We start from the raw sequence: 17,135 nt of genomic DNA, 5'->3' as shown, positions 1-17,135 counted from the left end.
AATATGGCAACCGGAACTTCAGGTCAAAATAGCATTTCCGGACCCGCTCCGAATTGGACATACATGATTCAACAGTGCTGCCGATGATAATAAAAACAAATATGGCAATTGGCAACCGGAGCTTCAGGTCAAAATAGCATTTCCGGACCCACCATAGGACATTTTGTTAAGGTCATTAGCGATCGCTCTGTCCCAGAGGCACGCTCGCTTGCTGTTTCATTTTTCTCCCACCGTCACTCACACTCAGACGCCCGCGCACACACTTGCATATATTTATGCCTTTCTCACAAATGCATTCTAGTTGTAGAGGAAGTCAAGCTAAGGCACACAGCAACTCACCAAATCCTTCATCTCAATGATCAATACGATGCCTTCCTTTCCATCCATTGCTAATCTCTTCAGGTCTGCATTCTTCTTCTTGTTTCTCACTTACCACTTTTGTAAAGTCATTTTCTCTTGCAGTGTTTTATCGCGTCGGGTACGATGGCCTGAGATTCAGTTGCCCTTTATCTCAGGATTTAGGAAGCTTTCTTTCGCTTACTTCTTTCGTAAGGTCATTTTCTAATGCTCTGTTTTATCACGTCAGGTCGGATCGCAGGGATGGCCTGAGATTTAGTTGTTGTTTATCTTAAGATCTAGCAAGCTTTCTCTCTGCTTAAGGTCTTTTCCTCACGCTCTGTTTTATCGGGTCGGGTCGGGTCGGGTTGCAACGGCTGCCTGAGATTTTGTTGTTTACCTTATGATTTGGGAAGCTTTCTCTCAGCTTGCTTCTTTTTTGTAAGGTCATTTTCTCATTCTCTGTTTTATCGGGGCTGGTCGGGTTACAGCGGTGGCCTGAGGTTTTGTTGTTTATCTTAGGATTTAGGAAGCTTTCTATCCCCTTCGACGCCGATCCACTCCTCTTTAACAAACTTTCCGACGTCAACCAAATCGAAAGGCATCTTGCGGCAGTCCGTCTAATTCCCTCTCATGCCTCCCTCAGTTGAAATAACAGTAAGGCAAATCGACAGTGCGGGAAAGATTGATAAATACCCCATTTTTTTAATTAAAAATACTGTTTATATTATTATGTTGAGTTGTTTGATTACATACAGCTATATATGATTTTTGTTTCATGTGAATTTAAAATTAAATACTACGAAATGTTAATATTTTAAAAATAGAATATGTAATCATGTACGATTAAAAAAACTTAACATAGTAAATATAAAAAAATTGATGTAATTATTTTTTTTTAATATCCTACAATTTTGTCTCTCTTTATAGCTTGATGAGGAGCTGCCAATCGAAACGAGGAATTTTTGTATTTTTTAATGGAAAAAGAAACCATTTTTAATTGTGTTTCATATCTTAATATTTAATCTCCCAGTTTTAATTACATGGCCCTGTGTGCGTAATCTAACAAATAAAAATAATTTCATAATAAAATTAATTGATTAGTTTATTATTTGATTAAAAAAATTAATTCTAAAAACGAAGTTTATTTATAGTTTATTTAAAAATAAAAAATTAAATGATTTATAATGTTTGTAAAAGAAATCACACTAAATAATAACGTATATACATAAACATTAAACAATAAAAATAATTTTTTCTACTACAATTTTTTAATATAACTATTTGATTTTATTTTTTGGTATAACTCAAAATACCCTCAAGCTACTTTGGGTTTGAAACTAATTTCTGTCTAGTCGGGAGTATTAAAGTAAAAGCTCTCCCAATAAATATATTTTCTAGGATTTGAACTTGTATTTTTATATTCATTTAAAACAAGCAGAATATTAGTACAGAATATTACAAATGCTAATCACTCTGTTCATTACTGCACTATTTTTAACTCACAGCGGTTAAGAGAAACCTTTTTTCCTTTTTTTTCTTTTTTAAAATAGACAATATAAACCCCACTCCCCCATAGGGGAGGGGACCCACACACCCCCTTCGTCCTTGTAGTATAGAACCCACAGCCTCCTCCGTCCGGTACTGTTGAACTAAGGGGTTCTCAATGCCAAATCTCAATTATTGACCGTCAGAGGCATTTTAGGGGAATAAATATATTCATAATTATATCGAAGTACATATTTTCAAGCAAATATGTTCAACATTTTAAGGTTTTTATCTTCTTAATAACGATACGATTAGATATTGTAACTGTCTTGTTGACCGAAAAAAAAAAAAAGTAATGGCTTCTTCGGATTTAAACAACTAATTTTTTTATGGAATAAATTGATATATTTCCCCCTACCATATTGCATCGCTATATATATGTGACCCTAATGTACACAGCATGTATATTTATCTAATTAATTTCTTACATTATATATGCAGGGCTATTCCACGAGAAGAAGGATTTAGAAAACTCATCATAATATTAGGCGTTGTCATTGGATGGCACTTCCCAGATATATCACCTTTTCTTGAGCATCCAGCAATTCTATGGATATTTGTCATATGCGTATCCATCCATGTCTTCACATTAGATGTTATCTCAGGCTCTTGTGCTTGCATAGCACTAATATCGCTACTAGTTCGCCATGATCTTAAGTTGTATCTCTTCATTACCTATGGGATATCATTGCTCATGTTCTTGGGCCATAAACAATTATGGGATATGTGGAAGAGGGCAGTATCATATTTGAAGACGTGGGATGCAATTATTGAAGGCAACAACGGTTCTGCAAACACCAGAGGTGTTTAGATCCTACTATCCTCTCTCAACATCTACGGCCTGTAGCTTATGTTCGCTTTGCAAATAATTTTTTTCGTTAAGGTCCAATTTTACCTTGAAAATTTTCATTTAGAAACAATGTTGTCTTAGAAAGTTTTTTGGGTTCAATGTTGCCTCGAAATGTTGCCTTGAAAATTTAAAAACGTAGCAACGTTATCCCAGCCATGCTGATCGTGAGTGAAAACTTTTAGGATAAAATTGAACCTTAACCTTTTTTTACCGATGTAAGAGAAAGTGATTCTGTGTTACATGACCTTAGTTGCTTTGACTTGCCATTTATCCTCAGGTTGTTTCATTGGCTTTTCATTGCAATGTCATCTGGTAGTACAAATCAATACTACTGAGAATGTTTTGTTCATATGTATATGAGAACAAGGAGGTAATGTGTCATGAGATTAAAAAAATAAAGATTTCTGTTTGGGAAAGGCCTCTTTTTGATTCTATTCTCACCCCCCAAAAGGAGCCTGCCTCTATTTGATTCTAAAACAAGGAGGTTTATGTTAATTTATGGTTGTGTCCGATCCACTTTGATGTGTCAATGTGAGGCTGTAAAACCTCAAATCGATTTGGATGAATCTAAGAAAACAGTCAAATTAATAATTGATGAATTAATGTGATGAAGAACTATTTCAGAGAAAACAGAGAGAAGGCATGAGAGGCAGGAGAGGAGAAGAATTATATCCTAACTGATCATTATGGTTTAATATGGAATATGGAATAGATCAGAATTAAAGACAAGAAAAAACTATATAACACCAAAAACCAATTTCTTCTACAGATTATCATATAACATAGAACAGAAACAGATAACAGGGGCACAGACCCAACAAATATATAATAAATAATATAAGAATTCAAAAGGCGGTCGGTGAATCAGCATCCAGAATCGCTGTGTTTGAAGCTGAGTTTTACTTTCTTAAATTGAAGTTAACTTTTCTCAGTTTTTTTTTTTTTTTTTTTTTAAAGAAACAAAACGAGAAGTAGCTCATGAATGCTGACGAAGCTGTAATATGAGGAAAGGCCGAGAAAGGCATAAATAAGAAACAAATAAGAAAGAATATAAATGAGAGGGACCTGATGAATCTACTCTACTTCATGCGAGAAGGTTCTCCACGGCAGATCTGCATATCCTGAGGGGTTCTGGTGTGAGAATATGAGAAATGGAAACCCAAATGCTTCAACTAAATAAAGTCTGCATTTATTTGTTGTGCGAAAATGAGAGCCACACGTTGTCTGATACTTCTCGCCCTTCTATCCTCACGCTGTTTGCAGAAAGCGAAAGGGTACGTTGGAGTGGACCTTTCAGTACGTTCAAAATAAGCGGCTCACTTTCCTTCCTCCCCCCCCCCCCCTATTTTTGCCATCTTTCTGTGGCTCACTTTCGACCAGTAGTCCTTCTCATTCATCAGAGTCATTCTTAGAAAATTACAAAAAGCTTGTGGCATGATTTATATATCAAGATAAATCATTGGTAATATATATATATATATATATATGTATATCAATAGAAATCATGAACTGGAAACAATGATTTCTGGCCAAAAAAAGGAAACAGCGATTAATTTTAGAAAATGATTTGGTATGCATATTATTAATCATGATTTCTTTTTGGCCTTTGGTATGCATAATATAGTTCTGAACGATAATGTACAGGAAGAACGTAGTCATTTACCTCACTCGCAAATTATTGTACGATAATTTAATTAAATTATATTTAATTATGTGGGTGCACATGATCTCTATGTTTCTCCTTTCCTTGACCAATCATCTGAGGATTCTTTGTCAAAGTACTCATTAATGCATCAAGCTCAGCTCAAAAAGAAAAGGGCAGGTTTCAAAAAGTGACTTGAAGGAAGATCTTTTTTTTTTTCAAAAAAAAAAACATTATTCACCTATTTCTTTATTTTTAGTTCTATCCTAGAATTTGACGTCTTTTAACTAAATAAATTAAGCATGATTAGTTGTTGTTTTGTTCCGGGATTATATATGGGCAACAAATGATGCTCGTTTCTCTCTCTCTCTCTCTCTCTCTCTCTCTCTCACGCGCGCGCACACACTCATCTTCAAAATTATAAAGCAATTTTAATTAATTTACAACTTCAGTAAAATAATTAATAAACTTTAAAATTACACATTCTTACCATGTTTCTTCTTATTTGATTGAATGTCAATTATAAAGTAAAATAATTAATAAACTTTAAAATTACACATTCTTACCATGTTTCTTCTTATTTGATTGTATGTCAATTATAAAGTAAAATAATGGATAAACTTTAAAATTACACATTCTTACCATGCTTCTTCTGATTTGATTGAATGTCAATTATAAAAATTGCATCCCTAATTAAGGACTTTTTTTAAAAAAATCTTATTAATTAAAAATTTAAAAATAAAAAAATGTCTTGTAGTTTTAAACATGATACTCAAAAAAATGTTTTATAAAAATGCTTTACTTTTTTTAAAAAAGTACTATACATAGTATTATGAATAATTTCTCATTAAATAATGAATATAATCAATTCGCTATCATATCTTATTTGCTCTAGATATAGAGGCAAATTTATTTAAAATGAAAAAATGAACAATGTCTTGACTATTAAGTTTTGCGGTCATGATTTTTGCAATATTCGATTAATGTGGCTATTTTACGCATATACTGTAAACTGTAAAAAGAAATACCTAAATATTACATCATGACAAATATTTACCCATGTAATTTGAAGAATGAAAATCCTATATTTTATTGATATTCTTAAGGGGTATATATACACAATAGAGGAGCCTAAGCATTAATGGCTCATTACTAGGAAATAATATCATATCGTATCCTATATATTAATTACAGGATATTTACATATCTTATGATATCTCCTATAATATCTCTACACTCCCCCTCAAGTTGGAGCATAGATGTCAATCATGCCCAATTTGTTACAAAGATATTCAACTTGAACCCCATTAAGAGCTTTGGTGAGGAGATCACCCAATTGATCACTAGATCTGACATGTCCTATAGAGATGAAGTTTTCCTTGAGCTTTTCCCGAACGAAATGATAGTTAATATCAGTATGTTTCGTATGTTCATGGAATACCGAATTCAAAGCTATGTGTAAGGATGCTTTATTATCACACCATAGCTTTGCTGGTAACAAGGTTTTAAGACCAACCTCTTTTAGTAGCTAGTATATCCAAACTATCTCATATACAAATTGTGCCATGGCTCTGTGTTCCGCTTCTACACTCGATCATGACACCACATTCTGTTTCTTGCTTCTCCAGGACACCAAATTGCCTCCTACAAAAACACAATATCTTGTAGTGGATCGTCTCGTGGCTTTCGACCCACCATGATCAGCATCATAAAAGCACTCAATGTCTGTGTGACCATGATTCTTGTACAATATCCCACGACCTGGGGATCTCTTCAAGTAATGTAACGCATGCTCTAAGGCTTCCCACTGTCGGACAGTTGGTGCAACCATAAATTGGCTAAGGACACTCACTGGATAAGTGATATCAGGACGGGTCACCGTAAGGTAATTCAACTTTCCAATCAGTTTCCTATACCTTTCTGGATTTTCAAATGGCTTGCTCTTAGCATCATCATCAGGATTTTTACATGGTATGCTACCATCAGCATCAAGCAAAGGATTATAGACCATAGGGAAGCTGGTTGGGGTAGCCCCTAGTTTTCTAGTTTCTTTCAGTAGATCAAGATCATACTTTCTCTGAGTCAATAAGATGTCTTTCTTGCTCCTTATGACTTCAATCCCCAGAAAGTACTTCAATGAACCCAGATCCTTCGTTTGAAAATATGAGTTAAGGAATGACTTGAGTGATGAGATCCCCGAGGCATTACTCCCAGTAATCACAATGTCATCGATATACACAACAAGAAGAATCATGCCGGCACTTGTTCACTGATAGAACATAGAATGATCACACTTACTCTGACAGATAATGGTGGAGCAGAATTTGATGCAGCAGCAAGATTAGTTTCCTTCAAACATCTAGTGTAAACCCGAGACAAAGGTGGTTGACCAGGTGCTAATACGAGAGCTGGTGCCGGTGGTGGGGTTGGACTGACAGAATATACCAGAAGGGTATCCTCCTCTGCTAGTGGAGAAGGTGAAGCAGAAACGTTAGATGCAAAGTATGCAACATATTCCTGAAAAGTGACATTGGCAGAAACTAGATAACGATTCAGAGTAGGAGAGAAACACCGATAACCTTTTTGAACTTGAGAGTAGCCAAGAAAGACACATTTAAGAGACTTAAGGTCCAATTTGGAGACTGTGGGATACACATCCCGAACAAAACAAACACATCCAAAGATCTTAGGATCAATTGGAAACAAAGCTTTGGAAGGAAAGAGAGTGGTGTAAGGAATGTTACCATCAAGGACAGAGGAGGGCATGCGATTAATAAGGAAGTAAGCTTTGGAGACCGCATCTACCCAGAATGGTTTTAGAACTTGCATTTGAAATAAAAGTGCATGGGCCACCTCTAATAAGTGACGATTTTTTCTTTTTACAACACCATTCTGAGTCGGTGTTGATGAAGAATGCCATGTTGAAGCATAAAAGAGCGAAAGGATTCAGAAAAATATTCTTTAGTATTATCACTGCGCAAGGTGTGGACAAGAGTATCGAATTGATTTTTAATTTCGGCAACAAAAGCACAAAAGTAAGAGAACAACTCAGAATGATTTTTCATTAAATATAACCAAGTGGTACGGGAATAATCATCAACAAATGTGACAAAGTATTTAAAACCAGCTTTGGACTCAATTGGACACAGACCCTAAACATCAGAGTGCACTAATTCAAAAGGGGACGAAGCCTGTTTATTGACTCTAGACACTAACGGCAGACGATGATGTTCAGCAAACTGACACGACTCACAATCTAAAGACGACAAATGTTGAAACTGAGAATAAAATTTTTTTCAAAGAAGATAAAGATAAATGACCCAAACGAAAATGTGCTTCAAACGGAGTGACACTTCCGGTATAAGCCACCGCACGAGACCCCTGATCATCAAGGAAGTAATGTCCGCTAGATTCGTAACCCCTACCAATAATCTTCTTCGTCAAAAGATCCTGTATCAAGTAATGGTCAGGAAAAAGTGAGACCCAACAATTTAATTGGCGAGTAAGTTTACTAGGGGACAAAAGCTTAAAAGCAAGATTAGGGACATTGAATACAGATTTTAAATGAATAGAAGAAGTAGGTTCAACAGTGCCAGATCCAAGGACATGAGAATGGGAACCATCCGCAATGGTGATAGCAGAAGGGTTGGCAAAAGAATTATAACTGGAGAAGAGATGATGGTTACCTGTAATGTGGTCAGTAGCACCAAAGTCTATGATCCATTTGGAGGAAGAAGAGACAAGGGTAGTAGCCTCATTACCTATTGCAATAGCAACAGTCACAGGGGGATTTGCAGACTTTAGTTGAGCATACTCGGCAACCGAGATAGTAACTGTGTCATTGGCTGTTGTGGCCACATGTGCAGAGCTTTGTCGTTATTCTTTGTTTTGCAGCTTACGACATGTACGTTTAGTATGTCCCGGTTCGTTAGTAACATATCAATTCCCAAGGCTCTTGATTAGTACCTCCTGGTTTTGAGCCACTACGATTAGGGAGCCCTCGATTGTCATTCTGGCCTTAACTGAGTAATGCACTAGTAGGTGTAATGGGAGCTGAGGAAGGGTTTAGTTTAGTTCTCAATACATGAGAGAAAGCTTCTTCAAGAGAGGGGATCTCAGCTCCAGATAGCGATCGAGCAGCCGCATACCAAGGTGGCAGTGCAGTCAGAAAACTCATGGTGGCCTTCTGCTCTTAGTGAGACACGTTAACTTTCCTATCATCAGAAATAGGCATAAGAACATTGAGCTCTTCATAGGTGCTTTTAAAATCCATAAAGAAGGCTGTGAGGGGACAATCATCCGGCATCTCAGACCGATGGAAAGATCTGCAGACCTCATAGATACGAGAGATATTATTCTTTCCTGAGTATAAAAGTGCCAAATAATCCATTAGTTCTTTAACAAATTCACAATGAGTAATAGAAGGCATGATCTCACTGTCAATAGAGTTACGAAGTTGTAACAGAAGTCGTGCATCATCTCGTAACCACAACTTGCGAGAGGCATCCTTGTCTTTGGGAGGATTGTCAGTCAATTGATCTTCCTTCTCAATACTCCGAAATAAATATGAATAGTCTTACTCCAGTCTAGATAATTTTTCCAAGTTAATTTGTGTTCAGTAATCTTAGTGACTACTGGAACCACCTCAGAAACAGCAGACTTGTTATCACCCATTAGGACAATAATTTTCACAGCAACACTAATTAGCCAAATGGATCACACTAGGGACCACAAAATAAAACAAATTAGAATTCTACAAACCAGAGTGCCAATGCTTTCTCAGGAAGCCAAAGTGCTCTAAATCACAATAAATAATGGGACCTAGGAAGTAGAAATAGCAGGGATGGGTCGGAAAGGGCGAGGCGGACTGACTGAGGAGAGACAACACCAGAAAACACTGCAGACATGATGGCGCGTGAACAATGCAGTGGCTAGTGACGGGGCGTGAAGGCCACTCGTTGCTCGGATGATGACGAGACTCAAGTGGACAACCGATCAAGACCTTGCGACCTCCTCTGACCAGCACGTGTTCACTGTAGAGGGCGGGAAACCGAAGCTCTGTGGCAGCTTTGTGAACAATGGCAAAGACACACTGGAGGCCAAAAAAAAAATTTTAATCCTAAAAAACCTGCTCTGGTACCATGTAATTTGGAGAATGAAAATCCTATATTTTATTAATATTCCGAAGGGGTATATATACACAATAGAGGAGCCTAGGCATTAATGGCTCATTACTAGGAAATAATATCATATCGTATCCTATATATTAATTACAAGATATTTGCATATCTTATAATATCTCCTATAATATCTCTGCAACCCAAATATTATACTTAAACCCATTCAAGGCTACAAGTTCAAATTTATGTAGAAATCATTCTTGTCAAGAAAGACTTCATCATATAACTGATGTGACCTCACGTTTTTAGGAAAAAAAAAATTGGAAAGCAAACTCGTTCAGTATGTGAAGTTGTGAACGAATTGACTTTTATCATTTGCACTCCTCGTCTCGCTCGAAGATTTACAGGTGAGAGGATAAATGACCAAACAAAATGAATTTGGAAAGAAAGAGGTGGGGACTGGAACATACCAAGACCAATGAAAAAACAAGCTATTTGATGGAGGTTGCTGTGGAGAAACATGTGTTTGATTAATTTTATTTGTAAGCAAAATTTTTAACAAAATAAGACTCAAGAACCGACTCTCATATCCCTCCTCTCATTCCACATAGCAACAAAAATATTATAATGATTATTTTTAAAAACTTAGAGATTATTTTATGCTCAAAATTATTACAATATTTACTCTTAAAAAAGTTTTTTAAGAATTATTTTATTTTAAAAATTATTATAATAGTTTATTTAATAATAATTTTTTTGCTTGGTATAAGTATTTTTTTTATTTGAGGCAATATTATTTAAGGTATTTTTGAGCAATAAAAGTGGACATCTTTCTTAATGAGGATTCGAACTTTAGTCTGCATGGCATGAGGAACAAGCTAGAATAAATTTTTTTCATTGAAGGCAATTCTATTCAAGGTACTGTTTGGCAACAAAAGTGGGCATCTTTCTCAACAAGAATTCGAACTTTAGTTCACTACTGCATGAAGAACTAACTGGCATAGGTATTTTTTTTCCATTAGAAGCAATCCTATTCGAGGTACTATTAAACAATAAATGTAGGGCACATCTCTCAACAAGAATTTGAGCCTTAGTTAACCACAATGTGAGAAACTAGCTCCAATCTTGATTGCTTGATAATAATTATATTCATAAAAAAAGTATTATAATAATTTTAAAAATAAAATAATTCTTAAGTTTATTAAAATAACCATTCCAATATATCATTCCTATTTTTTTAAAGCTATGAATGGTATAATTGTCGAAATTTTTTTTTAAGAATAAATATTGTAATAATTTCAAGCATAAAATAATCCCTAAGCTTTTTAAAATGATTATTATAATATTTTTATTCCTAAGTGGAATGAGAGGAGGGATATAAGAGTCGGTTCTTGAGTCTTATTTTTTTAAATTTTTCTCACAAATAAAATTAATCAAACACATATTTCCCCATACCAACCTGCATATCCAAATAGCTTATTTTTTCATTGGTCTTGGTATGCTCCAGTCCCCACGTCTTTCTTTCTAAATTCATCTTGTTTGGCCATTTATCCTCTCACCTGTAAATCTTCATGCTAGAAGAGGAGTGCAAATAATGAAAGGAACTCGTTCACGCATTGAACGAGTTTGTGTTCCAATTTTTTTTTTTTTAAATGAGGTCACATCAGCTACATGATGGACTTCTACATAAATTTAAATTCGTTCCATCCTTGGACTTCTACTGAATAAATTTCATTTTTTACTTTTATTCTAAATTATCTTCCATGTCTGAAACAATTGATGACTTCTCATTTTTTTCTCATGAGCATTAAACGGCTTTTTTACTCATACTATAAACAGTAAAAAAAATAAAACTCAAATACTATATCATGAGAAATATTTATCTAAATACTATACTTAAACTCGTTCCAAGGATGGAACGAATTTAAATTTAGGGTCAATACAATGATTAGTCCTTACATTTTTCATTCATTTTGGTTTTGGTCCCTGAAGTTTGGAACCTCCAGTTTTGGTCCTTTAAGTTTGCTCCGTTTAAAACGTTAGTCCTTATATTTTTAAAAGGACTTGGTGTCACCTTTAACACTGTTAAATATGCTGACATGTCTCTAACTCTGTTAAATATACTCATATGGAACCAAGTGGATGAGCTGAGGTGGCTTATAAAAGATTAAAAAAAATTTGACGATTAAAAAAATGGTAGAGAAAGGAACAGGCGGTAAAATGTAATACCCAAGTCGAAGGCCAAAACCATTCTTTGCAATCGAAAAAAGAAAAGGAGAGGGTTAGGTCAAAAGCGGTCCCACTTGGTAGTCGCCGGAGGTGGGGAACTGACTGATCAACGTGCGACGACAGTGAAGGAGGAATCACATTTGACAGCAAACAAAAAAGTAAGCTCATCTCAGACAATCACCGCGCTATCACAAAGGAAACTGTTTAGGGCAAAATCCATCGCACCATCACACCAGAGCCACATACACTCTGCACCAGATTTCATCGCTGCAGAGATTCACATTAGACGTTCGTTCTAGCTAGTCGCTCTGTTTGATGCTTTCTGCAGGGGCGATTGATGGCTTCTAGTAGGAGCTCCTCCTCATACAATGGGTTCAGAAGGATAGGTGAAAAGAGGGTTGAAAGATGCAAATGTGGAGATGAAGTGATAATTCTTACTTCATGGACAGAGCAAAACTATGGAAGGAGATTTGTTAAGTGTCCCAATTATAAGGTTAGTAGATGAAATTTACTTAGTTATATGATAGAATTAGCGTGATGGAGAATTTTTCGATTAATTAAATGGGTTTTGGGTCTTTGTGTGATATATAGGAGCGCTGGGGATGCAATTACTTCAATTGGTTTGATGGACCGATTGACAATCAAATCTCAGACGAGTTGAAGAAGCTGAAGGATGATAATGGTGATGTTAGAAGGAGGTTGAAGTGGCTGGAAAGTGTCATGTATATACTTATCAGTATCAATATGTATTTGATTTGGAAAGTGTTGAATGTCTAAGTGTCAAGTTAGGATATTTAACTGAATGTCTATTTGACTTGAAAAGCTTTTGTTAATGCTTGTATGCTGTAATCTGCGAAACTGAGTTGGTTCTGGATAAAATATTGGCTCATGCTGTTATTTTTCATTTTCTTCACCAAAAAATAATATTTTTGGTACAACATTATTACATTACCATGGAAAGCATTATTTCAACAATGAAGACTTTTAGATTTCTAACTAAGTGATATAAGAAACTTCTATCACCTCTGGTCCCAAAAAAAAAAAAAAACAAGAAAATTTTGTCATCTACAGAATCAAACAATTGCAATTGAGTGAAGTCCCCCTTGATCGTTTCACTTTCTCATCTTTCCGTCACTGTATTATTAATTTTGGACAATTGAGCTTTGGTCCATATCTGAAGAAATAAAAAGAGACCTCTGTGCAAGCATGATCGACAAGAAGTTTTGTGGATCTCAACATTTTGATTTGCGCTGAGCTACGCAATAATAAGAAACCTCACATGCTTTCGCATGACTTCGTCGGCCATCACTTTTCTCCCTCAAAATTAGCTGGTAAAATAAGAAACCGAATAATATGAAAGAAGAACGCAGCTGGTAGATCTGAAAGAATTAAGAGAAGATGCAATGTATTCTTCTTAGAGTCACTTTACCTTCACTCTTGTTCTTAGTACACTCTAAAAACAACCTGCATTTTTAATGGCCCTGTCACTTTCTTTGGTCACACGTCTCCATGTGATTTCAGCAAATAAAATAGAAAGAAAATTAAAAAAAATAAAATTGAAAATATTACACAAAATATATATAAATGATGGCCACATGTCATTACATGCAAGGAAAATATTATACAAGTTATGTGGCATAACCACATCCAAAATCCAAGTTACGTCACCTAAATATATTAAGTCATTACATTCAAAATATATTTGTGCTAACTAAAGTAGTAAATCTCCTAAATTGTGTCCCAAATCAAGGTTGAGTGGTCTCTGGAGGAGTTGCATTCATGGACTCTTGTGAGCAATATTGTGAATTCCATTTGGATGGCAGCTTAGGAGGACGTGTCTTTTTGGGTGGTTGCTTCCTTGTAATACTATTACTTGTTGATGGCTCTTTACAAGACCTTTGGTTGTGTCCAGACTTTCCACAATTGGAACACTTAACGCTTGAATTTTGTCACCTCTCCTTTTCAGTACTTGCAGTGCCCTCATCTGGTCCCTTTTTCTGTTTTTTTGTCAGCCTCCCAGGACGCTTGTGATATATTGGAGGATCAATGGGTCCACCATCAGCTTTCTCCCACATGTGCTCTCCATTGATAGGCTCAATTATGGGGGAGTAACAAGCCACAAAAGACTGCAAGGTTAAGTACTTATCCACATAGTTATGTGGATCCTCCCTCATTAAATATATGCAAGCAACTGCATGCCTATAATATAATTGTAAATCAGATTCAAACTAACAAATAAGGGAAAACCATACTTCTAGTCATTATACATGCTGATATGGCCACTATCACCGTTATTACATGCTGATATGGAAGAACACATGGGCAAGCAAAGGTAAACCACAAAAATAAACAATGGAAGGGAACCGACAAAAATAGGCAGGAACAGGTGGAGATTGGAGACATTTCTTATTTTTCATAATGATAACCATTCATTTCTAAAATATAAAATGCACCAAAAGCACATTTCTTATTTTTCATAATTTAATGAATTCCTCTAGCATCTCACAAATACATGAGTTGTATTAACTAATCATTAATCACATATCAATATAAACTTGTAGCGAGTTACACTAATTTCAGGTAAAAAGAGAAGCTCGCACTAATTTAATAGTATAATTGATTTTAGATTTCATATACGCGCATGTCAAAATATGCATATGACATAAATATATACATCATTGTTATGAATATAATAACGCATTAAGATATGAGTGTTGATCAGAAGAATTTATAATGAATTGTGCATTGTGCATTCACCGGAAGCTTCCACTAGACAGAAAAGGGGGTGTTCCAGCTCATAATGTTTGAAAAAATCAAATATATGACAATGGTTCTTGTTGAAAATTTTAATGAGGAAGCTTCCACTAACTGATCATAAAAAATACATGAATAAGCAAGGGAGCTGAAAAGAATTCTGTGTGGGTATTAATTTAATGAGGATTATGCCAAAAAAAATTCAGTATAGTCTAGCAACAAATTACCTGCATGGGATTCCATTCAATTGCCACCAATAACATGTGCAACATCTATCAATAAGATCTACCTTGAACTTATGCTTGTTAAATGAAACCTCAAATCGTTTGTTACCGGCGTATCTTACTTCCCACTTCTGACACTCTTCAATTTCTTTATCTAATCTTTTCCGAGGTTGTGGGCACACTATCCCCTTATCACGGTACTTATCGGCCTTCACACGATTTTCAGCAAATCTTGTCATAAGATATGTTCGAATCCAATCAAGCATGCTCACGATTGGAAGTTCTCTGGCCTCAAGCAATCTTCCATTAAATGACTCCGTGATGTTATTGGTAATCATATCACATTTGCAAGTCTCACCAAAGTGAGACTTAGTCCAGCAAGATGGAGGGATCTTCATCAAATGATCATGTGCTCCATTTGAGATTGCTTTCAACTCATTTATCCATTCTGTCCATTCAGCTTTCACAGTGGACTTTGCAGCACGAAGGACTAAATCACGAATCACGCTTCCTCCTCCATATTTAGCTTTGATATTCGCGTACAAATGCCTCACACAAAATCGATGTTCTGCGCCTTCAAGTAACTCTTCAAATGCTGGAACAAGACCCTGCAAATGATTCATTTGCTCAATTAGGTATTTATTTATTGCACTAATTAATATAACTTAAAATATAAACTTAAATATAAGCAAAGTACCTTTTGTTGGTCAGATATGAACACCCATCTTCATTCTTGCATGCTACCAATATCATCAAATAGATTGTTTAGAAACCACGTCCACGAGTCTCTATTCTCTCCCTCAACCACAACCCAAGCTAATGGAAAATATTGGTCATTGCCATCTCGACCCACAGCCACAAGTAGTATTCCTCCATATGGACCCTTCAAAAAACATCCGTCTAAGCCAATAATTGGCCTACATCCTGCTAAAAAGCCTCGCTTCACAGCTCCTATGCACTCATAAATTCTTTTGAAAACCGGAGGGCGATCCATATGTGGTTCATCAGTGACTAAAGCAAAAGTTGCCTCCGGGTTACATTTTCTCACTTCATTGCAATAATCCCTTAACTTAAGATATTGCTCCTTGTAATCTCCATCAATAATTGCCTTTGCTCTTTTCCTTGCCATGTATGCCTTCCACACAGACACACCAACCATATAATGATTCCTCAATGATGCAATCACATCTGCCAACTTCATGTTTTTATTTGTCTTCATAACGTTCACTATTTTCTCTGAAATCCACTTGTAATTGGCATTCTTCCCTTTTATGGATACCCCACATGTGTGTTTAGCACGGAGTGTCTTCAACCGATATGTCAATTCACCTGTTACTTGACTAACAAACATTAACCATTTACATTCTTCTTGTGCACATTTCACTCGGCACCTCACCTTATCATTTTTTATAAATTTCAATTCATATCCGTTGAGCAAAGCATACTCTCTTACAACATTTTTAAACTGACCAATAGAAGTAAACTCCATCCCTAACTTAAACTGAAAGTTTTTACACATCTCAGATGGGTTGTATGTTCGATTGTTTACTAAAGCCCCTCTTTCATCCTCTTCTTCATTATTAGCAACTTCATCAAGCTCCTCAGATTCATAATCAGATAACATGGCTAAAATGTCTTGGTCTCTCACCTCACCTATGCTGTTTTGCTCCTCTTCATTTGGTTGCACTCTCATCAATTGTGAACTACAAATAACTTCATCTAATGTATCACATACTCCGACATCAACATATTGGCTAAAATCATCATCATCCATCGGTTCCTCTTCACTATTCTCAAATTCTGATAGAGTGCCCTCTGAATCATTCTTGGTCTCTTCCACACCACTGCTATCACTATTATCTCTTGTCTCTTCCTCCCAATCCATATTTCACCTAGCAATATACAAGATCAACTAAAACATGCGTATTCATAATAATAGCCAAAGAATCAACAAGATTGCACATTTCTAAGAAAACAGCGCATAATGGGAACCAACGAAAATTCCAATCAACTCAACAAACTAAATGAACCAAACCAAGCAATGAAAATACTAAATAGAAACGTGAAAAAATTACAGCAATGAACTAAAACATAGCACTCAAAGAAGACGACTGAAAAAATGCCATGATCGGTCACTATTTACTAAAACACAGCACGCAACGAACTAAAACGTCTTTACACATTGCTTACTTTTTTATTTGCTGTCAAATGTGATTCCTCCTTCACTGTCGTCGCACGTTGATCGGTCAGTTCCCCACCTTCGGCAACGGCCATCTCAACTTCGGCGACTACCAAGTGGGACCCCTTTTGACCTAACCCTCTCCTTTTCTTTTTTCGATTGCAAAGAATGGTTTTGCCTTTCGACTTGCGTATTACATTTTATCGCCTGTTCCTTTCTCTACCATTTTTTTAATCATCAAATTTTTTTAAAT

At 35.7% G+C, this 17,135-nt stretch overlaps 3 protein-coding genes across 3 annotated transcripts; 1 reads left to right on the top strand and 2 right to left on the bottom strand.

The window, feature by feature from the left end:
* Nucleotides 1-5,970: 5,970 nt before the first annotated feature.
* LOC114744226 (uncharacterized mitochondrial protein AtMg00810-like) lies at nt 5,971-6,630 on the bottom strand. Its single transcript, XM_028932422.1, has one exon. It carries the CDS (start codon nt 6,628-6,630, stop codon nt 5,971-5,973), a length of 660 nt encoding a protein of 219 aa, XP_028788255.1.
* A 5,432-nt stretch (nt 6,631-12,062) lies between these two features.
* Nucleotides 12,063-12,502, top strand: LOC114744214 (uncharacterized protein At4g04775-like). Its single transcript, XM_028932415.1, has 2 exons — nt 12,063-12,218; nt 12,317-12,502. The coding sequence occupies exons 1-2, from the start codon at nt 12,063-12,065 to the stop codon at nt 12,500-12,502; spliced, it is 342 nt and encodes a 113-aa protein (XP_028788248.1).
* A 2,928-nt stretch (nt 12,503-15,430) lies between these two features.
* LOC114744204 (uncharacterized) lies at nt 15,431-16,588 on the bottom strand. The gene has a single exon (XM_028932404.1). The coding sequence runs from the start codon at nt 16,586-16,588 to the stop codon at nt 15,431-15,433; it is 1,158 nt and encodes a 385-aa protein (XP_028788237.1).
* Between the last annotated feature and the right edge of the window lie 547 nt (nt 16,589-17,135).

This window comes from Neltuma alba, unplaced genomic scaffold (genome assembly GCF_004799145.2).
Source record: "Neltuma alba isolate B1F8T4 unplaced genomic scaffold, ASM479914v2 tig00000684_pilon, whole genome shotgun sequence".
Lineage (NCBI taxonomy): Eukaryota > Viridiplantae > Streptophyta > Magnoliopsida > Fabales > Fabaceae > Neltuma > Neltuma alba.
Note: the sequence above shows the minus strand (reverse complement) of the source record. Positions and strands in the feature narration are given on the sequence as shown.

Bases quoted from the DNA above. Each gene is read 5' to 3' on its own strand.
- LOC114744204 (XM_028932404.1), bottom strand. From the start codon at position 16,588: ATGGATTGGGAGGAAGAGACAAGAGATAATAGTGATAGCAGTGGTGTG.
- LOC114744214 (XM_028932415.1), top strand. From the start codon at position 12,063: ATGGCTTCTAGTAGGAGCTCCTCCTCATACAATGGGTTCAGAAGGATA. The intron at 12,219-12,316 runs GTTAGTAGATGA...TGTGATATATAG, and splicing joins TTAAGTGTCCCAATTATAAG to GAGCGCTGGGGATGCAATTA.
- LOC114744226 (XM_028932422.1), bottom strand. From the start codon at position 6,630: ATGATTCTTCTTGTTGTGTATATCGATGACATTGTGATTACTGGGAGT.